General features: G+C 34.8%; 2 protein-coding genes across 2 annotated transcripts; one reads left to right on the top strand and one right to left on the bottom strand.

Annotated features, from left to right (window-relative positions):
- The first annotated feature begins 261 nt into the window (after positions 1 to 261).
- zgc:109913 (regulator of G-protein signaling 9-binding protein) lies at positions 262 to 10,154 on the top strand. Its single transcript, XM_022663383.2, has 3 exons — positions 262 to 444; positions 5,206 to 5,469; positions 7,194 to 10,154. Exons 2-3 carry the CDS (start codon positions 5,268 to 5,270, stop codon positions 7,718 to 7,720), a joined length of 729 nt encoding a protein of 242 aa, XP_022519104.2. The 5' UTR covers positions 262 to 444; positions 5,206 to 5,267; the 3' UTR covers positions 7,721 to 10,154.
- ube2c (ubiquitin-conjugating enzyme E2C) lies at positions 8,979 to 13,296 on the bottom strand. Its single transcript, XM_049479519.1, has 7 exons — positions 13,168 to 13,296; positions 12,137 to 12,247; positions 10,802 to 10,829; positions 10,162 to 10,248; positions 9,425 to 9,629; positions 9,261 to 9,320; positions 8,979 to 9,166 (listed from the first exon to the last, which is right to left on the bottom strand). The coding sequence occupies exons 2-7, from the start codon at positions 12,235 to 12,237 to the stop codon at positions 9,129 to 9,131; spliced, it is 519 nt and encodes a 172-aa protein (XP_049335476.1). The 5' UTR covers positions 12,238 to 12,247; positions 13,168 to 13,296; the 3' UTR covers positions 8,979 to 9,128.
- Positions 13,297 to 13,400: the final 104 nt, after the last annotated feature.

The raw sequence follows: 13,400 nt of genomic DNA on the forward strand, positions 1-13,400 counted from the left end.
CAACTAACTCAAAATAGTTGAGTATTGTTTAGAAATCTCCAATTTAATGTAAAACAGACTTAATTTATTTGAGTTTAAACAACTTCTGGGTTTACAGTGTATCTCTCTCTCTCTCTCTTTATATCTCTCTTTCTTTCCATGAGTCGCATTAAGCATGTGTTTATTTTGAAAGGAGGTTTCCCTCACATGTGACGTACGCACCCTGTTGATTCTGAGGGCATCAGCTGCAGGGCTTAGGCCTAATTGAAATGTGTCTCCCTGAAGACCGGCTCCTGTTAAGCCATCGGAAAGCGAGAGCAGAGGTGAAGGGGGTTGATAATAGAGTGGTTGGCAGCAGGAGACTCAGAAGGAGACAAACTGTGATATGAGGCTGTCAACACAACAGAACAGAGCAGAACAGAGCAGGGAGAAGTCATGATATCCTGAAGGATTAGACCGATTCAGGTAATCTTTTCAGGATTTCTTTTACTGGAAAACTGCTGCAGATACACTGATTTAGATACAGTAGATAAACTGGGTTAATTAGACTAAAGTAAAGTAAAGTAAATGAATTTAGAATGAGAATTAATGAGATTGTAAGGGGTATGCTTCAATGCCAGCAACACAAGGCATCACTTTTTAAGTTTAAGTTTTAAGTAGTAAAACTTTAAATTTGAATTTAGGATTTACGCAATTTATTTCTGACTACAAACTCAATATTGGTACAACTTTAAAATAAGGCTCCTTTATAAAAGGTATATAAATAGTTTATAAAGGACTTTATCAGCTATTAAATAGGTTATAAACCATTAATAAGCAGTTGCAACACATAAATAAGAAGGGCAACAGTGGCCTGTAGTGTACCAAATAGTGATTCCTCATTCATTTTTACTGTTAAACCTCAGATTTTAGGTATTGGTACCACTTTTAAATAAGGGTCCTTCATAAAAGGTATATAAATAGTTTATAAAGGATTTTACTATGGTCATTAAATAGTTTATAAACCATTAATAAGCAGTTACAACACATAAATAAGAAGCGCAACTGTGTCCTGTCGTGTACCAAATAGTGATTCCACATTCATTAATTTATACTGTTAAACCTCAGATTTTACTAGATGTTTATCTTACTGTGTCTTTTCCATCGGTCAGCATTAACATTTCTGTTGATAACTTTATTCACTTAACTATAACAACATATTCATTGACTAAACTGACTTTCTATATTATTTTATTACATATGTTAAAAAGTCATCGTCACTGATGTTCTTTCTATTTACTGGAAAACTGCTGCAGATACACTGATTTACATACAGTAGATGAACTGCGTTACTCAGACTAATGTAAAGTAGTAAATTAGTTTAGAATGAGAAGTAATGAGATTTTAAGGGAAATGCTTTAATACCAGCAACACAAGACATCGATCAGTTTTAAAAGTAGTAAAACTTTAAATTTCAATTTAGGATTTACGCAATTCAGTTCTGACTACAAACTCAATTTTAGTTTTTTACTCAATTAGTTTATTAATGGTTATAAATTAAGTTGTAAATACTTTAAAACATTAATAAGCTTAACTTACAACACATAAATAGAAAGAACATCAGTGACAATTACTTTTTAACATATGTATAAAAATAATATAGAAAGTTAGTTTAGTCATTTATTATAGTTAAATGAATAAAATTATTATTATTATAAATTAAGTTAATGCTGGCTGATTTTGGGTACAACTTTAAAATAAGGCTCCTTTATAAAGGGTTTAAAATAGTTTTTAAAAATGAGTTTATTAATGGTTATAAATTAAGTAAAAAAAAAGATTATATTTATTTTATAAAGGTGTTTATTATTTGTAATTAATTAGGTTATAAAGTAAACCATTAATAAGCAGTTACAACACATCAATAGAAAGGGCAACAGTGTTCTGTCGTGTAACAAATAGTGATTCCACATTCATTTATATTGTTAAACCTCAATTTTTACTAGCTGCTTATCTTACTGTGCTTTTTATTCATTTAACCATGATAACATATTCAATGACTAAACTGACTTTCTATATTATTTTATTACTTATGTTACAAGACATTGTCACTGTTGTTCTTTCTTTTACTGGAAAACTGCTGCAGATACACTGATTTAAATAGATGGACTGGTTTACTTGAACTAAAGAAAAAGTAAATTAGTTTAGAATGAGAAGTTAATGGGATTGTAAGGGAAATGCTCCAATGCCAGCAACACAAGACATCGATCAGTTTTAAGTAGTAAAACTTTAAATTTGAATTTAGGATTTGCGCAATTCAGTTCTGACTACAAACTCTATTAAAAATAGTTTTTTTAAATTAGTTTATTAATGGTTATAAATTAAGTTGTAAATACTTTAAAAAACATTAATAAGCTTAACTTACAACACATAAATAGAAAGAACATCAGTGACAATTACTTTTTAACATATGTAATAAAATAACATAGAAAGTCAGTTTAGTCATTTATTATAGTTAAATAAATACAGTTAATGCTGGCTGATTTTGGGTACCACTTTAAAATAAGGTTCCTTTATAAAGGAGTTTATTAAAGGTATTTAATTAGGTTATAAACCATTAATAAGCATTTATAACACAACATAGAAAGAGCAACTGTGTCCTGTCGTGTACCAAATAGTGATTCCACGTTCATTTATATTCATTTATACAGTTAAACCTCAGATCTTACTAGATGTTTATCTTACTGTGTCTTTTCCATCCGACAGGATTAACATTTCTATTAATAAATTTATTCGTTTAACTATAATAACTGACTTTCTACATTATTTTATTACATATGTTAAAAAGTCATCATCACTGATGTTCTTTCTTTTACTGGAAAACTGCTGCAGATACACTGATTTACATACAGTAGATGAACTGCGTTACTCAGACTAAAGTAAAGTAAAGTAGTTTAGAATGATAAGTAATGAGATTGTTAGGAAAATGCTTTAATGCCAGCAACACAAGACATCGCCCAGTTTTAAGTAGTAAAACTTTAAATTTGAATTTAGGATTTACAAACTCAATTTTAGATACTGGTACAAATTTAAAATAAGGCTCCTTTATAAAGGGTTTAAAATAGTTTTTGAAAATTAGTTTATTAATGGTTATAAATTAAGTTGTAAAAAAAAAAAGATTATTTTTATTTTATAAAGGTGTTTATTATTTGTAATTAATTAGGTTATAAAGTAAACCATTAATAAGCAGTTACAACACATCAATAAAGGGCAACAGTGTCCTGCTGTGTACCAAATAGTGATTCCTCATTCATTTATATTTATTAATAGTGTTACTATCACATATTACTTGATGTTGTTACCACAGACCAGACAGGGATGCAATACGAGCTCTCATTCTATTCTCATTTATCCAGTTACAGGTATCTATGATAATATTTTGACTAAGAGAAAGTGTAATTTCTAGTATTGAATATTGACTAGTACAAATGATAATTCAATATATCTATTTTAGATAGGTGCCCTCTTGGATCTTAAAAATGTTCTGGTATACCTACAGGAGCATCTAAATAAATAGAACATCATGGAAAAGTTACTTTATTTCAGTAATTCAGTTCAAAATGTGATCTATTTTATGTGTTTATTTCTTTTATTGTTGATGACTCTGGCTTACAGCCAATGAAAACCCAAAAATCAGTGTCTCAGAAAATTAGAATATTATATAAGACCAATTGGTACTTTTGGCAGTGTGCCAGGTCCTGCTGGAAAATAAAATCCCCATCTTCATAAAAGTTGTTAGCAGAGAGAAGCATTAAGTGCTGTAAGACTGCAATGATTTTGAACTTGATAAAACACAGTGGACCAACACCAGCAGATGACATGACTCTCTTATATAATATTCTAATTTTCTGAGACACTGATCTTTGGGTTTTCATTGGCTGTAAGCCATAATCATCAACAATAAAATAAATAAATGTTTAAAATAGATAATGCTGTGTGTAATACATCTATATAATATATGAGTTTCACATTTTGAACTGAATTACTGAAATAAAGTAACTTTTTGATGATATTCAATTTTTTTAGACGCACCTGTAGTTTTGAGCAGTGATAATAATTACTAATAAGGATTACATTTCATGCACCGCCATACTCAATACTGGCTAACTGACTGTATGTATCTGGAATTGCAATTCCGACAGGTAAAAAATGAATAGCACATATTTTAATTGTACATATCTACCTAGAAAAATATTTGAAAAATTATAGATTACACACCTATTAGGCTACATACAGAATAACATTAAGGTCTATTCAGAAAAACGTTTAGTGAGCAGCGTCTGGTATTTTTTGTTAAAAAAAAAAAATGATTGCCACAAAACACAGAATCATATCTGTATGTAAACTTGATTCAAGCATTTTGCATAGGAGTTTTTCCTCAGTCAGAACCAGGCATTATATACTATTAAGCCATATGCTTTACTGTTGATTGATGCTGCATCTGACATAGTGATTAAACTCTAGCAGGAACAGCATCCACTTCTAATAATGATCAACCAAGCATCAAGGAACTGTCTTGTTGCTTATGTGTTTTTTTTTTTTGTCATGTTTTAATATACAATATTGGGTACCACTTTAAAATAAGACTACCTTTATAAAGGGTTTGTAAATGGTTTACAATTAGTTTATTAATGGTTACTGATTGTTGATAATCAGTTATAACACATAAATAGAAAGGGCAACAATGACCTCTAGTGAACCCACAGCCATCTATACTGTTGCCCTTTTTACGTATGTGTTATAACTGATTATTACTGATTTTTAAGGCATTTACAACCTAATTAGTAACCATTAATAAACTTGTTGTAAACCATTTATAAACCCTTTTTAAAGGTAGTCTTATTTTAAAGTGGTACCCAATATACTTTATTTAATATTCTTGTTATTATTATATGTGATTTAATAGCAGCAGTCTGATCTGTTGCAGAATCTGATAAGAACCTAATGCTGATGCCTAAACTAAAAAATCAGTTCTCCACAATTTGCAGGGACCCGCATGACTGAACAAGAGGCTTTCTGTGTCACGGAAAAAGAAAAAGCATTAAACATGTAATACAGAAATGAGCTACACTTTAATGGAAAGAGATACTGTAATACAATTTTAAGCACTGGTCTACTCTAGAGCTCTGCAGAAAGATTCATCACTCTGAAGTTATTTTTAGTTGATGTCCAGACTGTCTCTGTGTACAGGAACCCAGTCCCAAATGTGCTAAAATTTTAATCAGCTGTGGGCCGTGAGCACAGGAGTGGACATGAATCGCTGGAAGCGGTCAGTGGGAGAGATCCAGGCCAGGAGGAGACAGGTGAGCGAGTGTGAGCAGGCCCAGGCCGCCCTCAGCAAGGTCACCGCCTGCTTCCAGCAAATAGCCACCTGCATAGGGAGCAACACGGATGGGAGCAGCCTGAGAGAGGAGCTGGAGGACACCAGGGCACTGGCCTATAGGATATGCACAGGTAGGAGTAGTGATGTCTGCAGTAACAGACACTTTATAGGGCTGCTACATCATTACTTGTCTTGAGAGCAATCTGCAAAAATTGCAACAGATGTCAATATGTTTATGAAGCTCCAAAAATGTTAAAAAACTTTCTTAAAGCAACAGTCTGTAAGTAAAGAATAATATCGTTTTAAATAATAATAAAAAAAAAAGAATAAATATTAAGGACTGCTGCTTTTAATTTTCAGTAAAAGAAAAAAAATCATTGAAAAGTTACTTTATTTCAGTAATTCAGCTGAAAATGTGAAACTCATATTATATAGATTATACTGTAGATGATCATGGCTTTCAGCCTGGTGTTGGTCCACTGTTTTATATCAAGTCCAAAATCAGTGCAGTGTTTTCCTAAAAATCTTACAGCACTTCATGCTTCACTCTGCTGACAACTTTTATGGAGATGCAGATTTCCTTTTCCAGCAGGACTTGGCACACTGCTCACACTACCAAAAAGATCCATTATATAATATTCCTACATAATATTCTATTTTTCTGGGAAACAGATTTTGAACAGAATTACTGAAATAAAGTAACTTTTCAACGATATTCAAATTTTCTAAGATGCACCAGTACTTTTGGGATGAGTTGGGATGGAGGTCCTCCAACGTCCTGACCTCGCTAATGCATGTTGCTGAATACAATCAAATTCTCACAATAATGCTTCGTAATCTGGCAACTGAATAACAGGGACAGTTGCTCCAACAAAATCAGGATACACTATATTGCTGAAAGTATTCCCTTACCCATCCAAATCACTAAACTCCCATGGCTCCCAATAATAAAAGCAGCAGCTAGTAATGTAGACTGCTTCTACAAACATTAGTGAAAGAATGGGTTTCAGGCTCTCAGGAGCTCAGTGAACTCCAGCACTGTGGTACCGTGATAGGATGCAGCACCTGTGCAACAACAAGTCCAGTCGTGAAATTTCACTACTCACTACTAAATACTCCACAGCCAACTGTCAGTGATATTATACCACAGTGGAAGAGACTGAGAACGACAGCGACTCTGTGCTTCAGTGTTAAATAACAGAGCGGGGTCAGCGGATGCTGAGGAGCATAGTGCACAGAGTTCACCAACTTTCTGCAGAGTCACTACACACCTCCAAACTTCATGTAGCTTCAGAGTTCATCACTACACACCTCCAAACTTCGTGTAGCTTCAGAGTTCATCACTACACACCTCCAAACTTCGTGTAGCTTCAGAGTTCATCACTACACACCTCCAAACTTCATGTAGCTTTAGAGTTCATCACTACACACCTCCAAACTTCGTGTAGCTTCAGAGTTCATCACTACACACCTCCAAACTTTGTGTAGCTTCAGAGTTCATCAATACACACCTCCAAACTTCATGTAGCTTCAGAGTTCATCACTACACACCTCCAAACTTCATGTAGCTTCAGAGTTCTTCACTACACACCTCCAAACTTCATGTAGCTTCAGAGTTCATCACTACACACCTCCAAACTTCATGTAGCTTCAGAGTTCATCACTACACACCTCCAAACTTCATGTAGCTTCAGATTAGATCAACAACAGTAGAGTGTAGAGAGACTCATGGCCGAGGAGCTCCATCCAATGGATGCTTTTGGCAATATAGTGTATATTCAGTAAACTTATCATTTACTACCATATTTCATTCCTCATCCTGTCTTGCTTGTTGTCCTCGATGTTTATGCTTCAGGGATGCACCGGAGGCTGCTGGGCCTGCTGGCGGAGACTGAGCAGGTGCAGGAGGACCGTGAGCAGGTGGAGCGAATGTGGGTACTCTTTCTCTGCGCCCTTGAGAATTTCCAGCAGAACCTTCGGAAGGTCAGTGTCCTGCAGGAGAGCTTCCCCCTTGGCCAGCGCAGAGACCGCCGGGCCCTGGTCAACTCCGGGGCTACAGGCGGGGGCTCTGAAGTGGCCGGCCGGGCTGCCACGGTGCAGATGCCCTGGGTAACAGCAGAGGGTGAGCAGAAGCCAGACCTCAAGATTCACATACAGGAGATCGATGACCTCCTTCAGGAGATGCTTCAGAGAGTGAACATACCATTGTGGTCAGTGGAGTCCACCCAGGACGCCTGGGCCGAGGTCTGCAAGGAGTTACAGGAGGAAGACACTCTGGACGACCTCATGGAGGTGGAAGTGGTGTCTCAGGATGGGAAAGCTTCCGGCTGCTGTAGTCATTCCAACTGCAGACTGGGCTGCATATTCTGTCTGCTCAACTAAAAGCGTTACTGCTGATGGGGTTTTAAAGAGCATAGTTGTGAAAGTAAGAAAATGAGATTAGATTGTAAAGTCTGATGGCATGTATTGATGTTATTTGGGTTTAGCTGCTTATCAGATGTTGGGAACTCAAGAACAAGGCCTATTTCCTGTTGCTACTAAGAGCCCTTATTTATTCATAAAACAGTTAAAATACTGCCCTCTAGCTACCACTAAGAACTTTTATTTTCACAAGACAGCCCAGAATCATTCTTGGGTGATAAATTTACTTTAAACTCAATTTACATCATTAACAAATTAATTGCTCAACATATATAGATTGTATTTTCATTTACAGAAATAAGAATCAAAACTATCTATTATCTATAGATAGATAATCTGCACATATCTATTTTTATCTAATAATCTATTATGGCATGCAGCTTTAACATAAACACAATATCTCTGTATTGCAGTTTTTCTTCCCCAAGCAGAAAAGTCTTGAAGGATTATATATTTTTGAATTCTACCAAAATTTAATTATGAAATGGTCATATTACACTAAGAATAACTTCAGAGTTTGAGGCGTCGCAAGTGGCCCAGATTTAAAAGTGATGTTAAAAGTTGTACATCTATCTGCAGCTGCATGACTTTAAAACACCACTTTTCTGTTAAGACAAAGCCCTGCTTTTTTCTTAATCTATCTTTCCCACCAAGATGAACTTGGGTTTGTAAACCTGTGTTTATGTACCACAAATAGTCAATATTTATTCATGCATGGCCATATCCCAAAATTGTTTAACAATAGTACAAGCTTTGCCTTTAGTATCTTTATATATAAATGAATAGTCCTGATTTTTATGCAGATAAATATATCCTTTTAAATTCTGACACTTTGGCTAAAGTAGCTGAATAATAAATGCTGCCTTCAAGCTCATTTATAATTTTTTATTTACTACTAACTATAGCGCTCAAAAGTATAAAAGGGATTTCTGTTCAAATGGTTTTAGTTAGAAACACGAACACCCTGGGAACAGTATGTAACATTACTTCAAACTAGAATATATTTATTAAGCAAGAATTAAAAGAAGCATATACCTTTTCAACCTCATCACCATGTGTGGACTACCATTAAACCACCTAAAAATGTGACCTGACTTGAAAGCAGCATTTAATATGTGTATGTCTGTTTTTTTTTTTACTTTTTTAAAAGCTTTACATAAATAAATAGTCCTTTTGCTTGTGTTTTATTAGAATGGCACTCAAATAAACACAGTCCAACTACTGAACAGCATTTTATTCAGACAAGTTAAATTGAACATACAAATACTGTACATTAAACAGACAGGGTTTAATTTACATATTTATGACCCAAGAAAAATTGAGGTCACACACATAAAAGAAGAGAAACAGGCTTGTGCGGTGTCAGAGGTCAGTTCTTATAGGTTGCGTGCAAATGGGCTTTGAAGGCTAGAAAATAAGGGGGGAAAAGATTCAATTATGAGCTTGCAAATATAATAAACACTCATTATACATATTCACCAAGAATGAACCACAGACTTACCTTCCTGGTTTTCCCATAACTCAGCAGCAGCAGAATTCATAGGGCTATCGTTATTGGGTTCTGCAACATTAAAAGTTCATTATAGGATTGTAAGGATTTTACTGACCAACAAAACCAGTTGTCCAAGATTAAGACATCTAGAGCAAGTATGAGATCTCTCTTACCTCCGAGTAAACTCTGTATAGACAGTAGAATGGATCGAACATCATAGAGAGCCGACCACTTATCTTTCAAAATGTCTAAGCAGATGAACCCATTCTCATCAACGTTTGGATGAAAGCATGCCGTGATGAATTTCACGCGTGGGGCGCTGTAGGGGTATCCACTGGGAAACTCCAGTGAGAGCTTATACCTCAAGCCTTCATAAACCTTTAGATGAAAGAAATAAAGAAAGAAAAGACTTGGCTAACACCATTGTCTGCAAAGGTATGAAAACTATGAACTGACTGTTGGCAATTAGGCCACAACAAACCAGTAAATTAAATGCAGGATGGATGGTTGATCCTCAGGTTTCCGTCATCAAGGTTTACATTAACTTTTACTAGGAATTTTCTAAATGCTTAAACTGTAGGTGTTGCTATTAGGCGTGGATGTATAAGGACTTAATTCATTTATAAGTTGTCTGACCAGCGGAGGATGGGTCCCCCCTCCTTATATGTTAGCCATGATAGTACATGTGATATGGTATATATGGTAATAAGGTATATGGTGAGCCTTGCTTCCTTCTCTAGTTCTGAGAGATTTTCATTTTCTTTCATTGTTCACAGAGAGTTCTTTGTTGTATGTTTAATGTTTTGTCTAATTATCTGTCTTGCTACTATATTTCTGTAAGTTGCTCTGCATTATCATCAATTATAAAAAGAGCTATATAAATAAATCTGATTTAAGATAGGAGACTTACTGTTCCCTGTGCGCCATCTATTGTGCCAATCCATTTAAAGAGATTGTCAGATTCTGGGAACGCAGAAATTCCTTTGTCACCAGACATCTGGAATGAAACAATAAGAAAGTTAATAAAAATAATAAGAAATACAATACTTAAATACATTTTTTCAGTACTTAGTATTACAGGACAAAATGTATAGTGGCAGATTGAGTTAATTAAATAGAAATGTCATCCACAATGTGATGAATTTCTTTCAATTTAACAGGACTTCAAAACATGCTGTAGGTCTGTGTGCTTTTAAGCAATGAAGAAATACACCAGTTACACAGATGTGCATCACAGATTACTAGGGGTGGGCGATATGCTAATAAAAACCACCACAATATTTCATGGTACTTTTTCAATTACAATGTTCTTGGCTATTTGAAAAACACAGATTTTTTAAATGTATTTATCTTTTTTATTTGTGTCATTGTTTTTTTTTTGTGTGAAAGTGTGTGTGTGATACGATATGGCACACCCCTACTGATTACACCACCACATTTCTCACGTTATGCTACAATTTTATATTGCCCAGCCCTAATGTATACTCAAGCATTAAAGAGTAAAAATGTTACTATGAAAAAATGTAAAAATGTAAAAATGTAACACTCACCATTAAAGTCATCAGCTCATTTTGAAGTCTAGAAACATACAGAGACCAAAAACAGCAATCAGTAATGTGTAGGTATTTATTATGAAGTAAATCAAGATTATCAGTACATGGTGTTGGAAAAAATAATGAAAGACAAAAATAAATATATATTTCTTAAAGGTTTAAAAACTCAGTGCACAGCTTTACATGCAATTCAGGACAAGGATGTGGCAAGAAGGCAAATTGGAGGTATAAAGTGCAGTTTGCAAAATGTGCATCTGTGCGTATCCAACACGATACTGTGCACTGAACAGGATGTGGAGCTTAGCTATTGACCTATGCTACATATTTATATACATAAACAGGCCCCTTTTTTCTTTTTAAAACTCTATTCAGCATATAGTAATAGCATATTTCTGTGTAGTGTATACTAGTAGTATCAGAACTCAAAGCATCTAAAATTAAGGGACTAGAAGTTGAAGCTTTAAAATTTCAAAATGAACAAATAAGAATGGACACATACAATTAATAAAAATAAATCTTTACTGTTGCATTGCATACTATTACGCCCCCATGGACTTGTAATGCGATGAAAGTCATGATAATTATCTGTCAACTTCTACCATGACTATCAAGTTATGATACTAGTTTTAAAGAGAATTCAACTTTTTATGAAAATGTAAGAACCAGTTAGCAAAAATGTTGGAAACGTTTTAGGAGAAATCTTTTATTTTTTTTGTTTGCATACAGTTGGTTCAAAGCTAAACTGTAAGGCAAATAAACATTACATTTGTTTCTAAAGTTAGGCCAGCATGTGTAACCTCTACGCAAGTGATAGATGTTGAAAATGGCACTAAAATTTGTATTTTAACACAAAACTATAGAAATATTTTTTTAAGCATAGATGGGATTTGGAGTCTCACAACAATGCAAAACACGTAAGGGATTTTGAAGGATTTTAATAATTATACTTCATAGTTAAAGTTTATAGTTACAGAGTAGGGACAGGTAACAAATTATATATTTTTTCAGTTTTCCAAAAAAGATTACACAACTAACTGTTGTGATTAGGTTAATGTACAAGACACTATGATTTTTAATGAAATGTATTACTATGTGCACATTTATACATGTAATGTTAATTTCCTGGGTCCAGAAAAGACACAGATTCTGCAGAATATGCCATGTGCAGTTGACCTCAAGATGAATAGCTGTTATGGTGATAGCAGCTAATGAGGATTCAAATAAAACAATAAAACAAAACGTGCGTGTTCCTGTAAAACCAGTATCGGCCTAGAATTGCCATCAGTGCATCACCACTGGTTCTGGAAGTGAGGACGGAAAGTCACTGCGTACCTTTTTGAAACTGAGCCTTTGGGAACATTTCCGCCAGATTCATTTCCTTTCAGAGCAGCTGTGGAGGAGGCTGCCGCAGGATCCAGATTTTGGGAGGCCATTGCTTAAAACCTGAGAATCGACATGACTTGGTTATGGATTGAGTGTCATTCAGCAGTGTGTTCATAACATTAACAATATCCATTATAACAGATTATTACATATGTTACACCTCTTAAACTAGGTTAGCCAGCTACTAAGCACATCACAATGAAAAGAGAGAGAGAGATAACATTAACTTACATAGTGCAGATCTTTTACATGTTCGTTTTTATTATCTATTAAACATACATGGCTAATATTTTAACCTAACTAACCCACCCTACGTAAGAATATCATCATTTCTTTAGCTTCTCCCTTTTTTTAAACTCAAGTTGAATTAACGTTAACCTAATCTAGCTCAGGACAAGCCAGAGCCCTGGGTTAGATAGAGTTACCGTTAACAATACGTATTTAATCTAAAATCTAACCATTTTTAGCCTCAACCAAACGTTTAAAATGATTAGCTAAATCGTGACATTTCAGTTAAATAGCTTATTAGCCACACAAGCAAAGCAACGCCATTAAAACACTGCAGTGCGACCAAACCGTTGCTATGTTAGAAACCGCTAGCTTAGCACAGCTAAACGCAGCACACGTCCAAAACATAACGAAATAAATAGCGTTAACGTTACTAACATCCAACAAACTTGTTAACTAGGTTTACTATAGATACTTAAGTCTTAGGTTAACATGTTTAAAGCATGATATATTAATCTAACGCTAGCTAAAAGAGCAGTTGTAGTTAGTTAACGCTAGCTAAGCTAGGCTAGCTAAGTTAGCTTCCTAAAACACAGCAAATTTAAAGCCATCCCACACTCTATATCCAACCAAATCGCTCAAATTAATTGTTAAATCGATAACCTATCGATATACAAATCAAGCTTCATTATTATTTCACAATAAAAGCCACAAAATAGTAAAATTCAGTGCGTATTTAGGCTAGTTATTACCGGCTGCGTCCAGTCCCGTCTCTAACAGTCAGTAAAACTCCACAGTGAGATTTTTAAATCTTTATCCCGCCCCCCTGTTTAAACTGACTCTCACCCAACCGCTCCGGCGCTCCGCCCAGCCGCTCAGCCAATCAGGAGCCAGCGCTCAAAACAAAAGTCTGTCCTAGCAACCATTGAAAAACGCGCTTCACGATTTTCTTCGATTTGATTGGACGTCGCGCCGGCATGGGGCG

This window comes from Astyanax mexicanus, chromosome 5 (genome assembly GCF_023375975.1).
Source record: "Astyanax mexicanus isolate ESR-SI-001 chromosome 5, AstMex3_surface, whole genome shotgun sequence".
NCBI lineage: Eukaryota > Metazoa > Chordata > Actinopteri > Characiformes > Acestrorhamphidae > Astyanax > Astyanax mexicanus.

What these genes read in the sequence shown, in the direction of transcription:
- zgc:109913 (XM_022663383.2), top strand. Translation starts at nt 5,268, where the DNA reads ATGAATCGCTGGAAGCGGTCAGTGGGAGAGATCCAGGCCAGGAGGAGA. An exon ending in GGCCTATAGGATATGCACAG is followed by an intron (nt 5,470 to 7,193) that starts GTAGGAGTAGTG and finishes TTTATGCTTCAG; the next exon opens with GGATGCACCGGAGGCTGCTG.
- ube2c (XM_049479519.1), bottom strand. Translation starts at nt 12,237, where the DNA reads ATGGCCTCCCAAAATCTGGATCCTGCGGCAGCCTCCTCCACAGCTGCT. An exon ending in ATGAGCTGATGACTTTAATG is followed by an intron (nt 10,249 to 10,801) that starts GTGAGTGTTACA and finishes GTTTCATTCCAG; the next exon opens with ATGTCTGGTGACAAAGGAAT. An exon ending in TAGATGGCGCACAGGGAACA is followed by an intron (nt 9,630 to 10,161) that starts GTAAGTCTCCTA and finishes TTTCATCTAAAG; the next exon opens with GTTTATGAAGGCTTGAGGTA.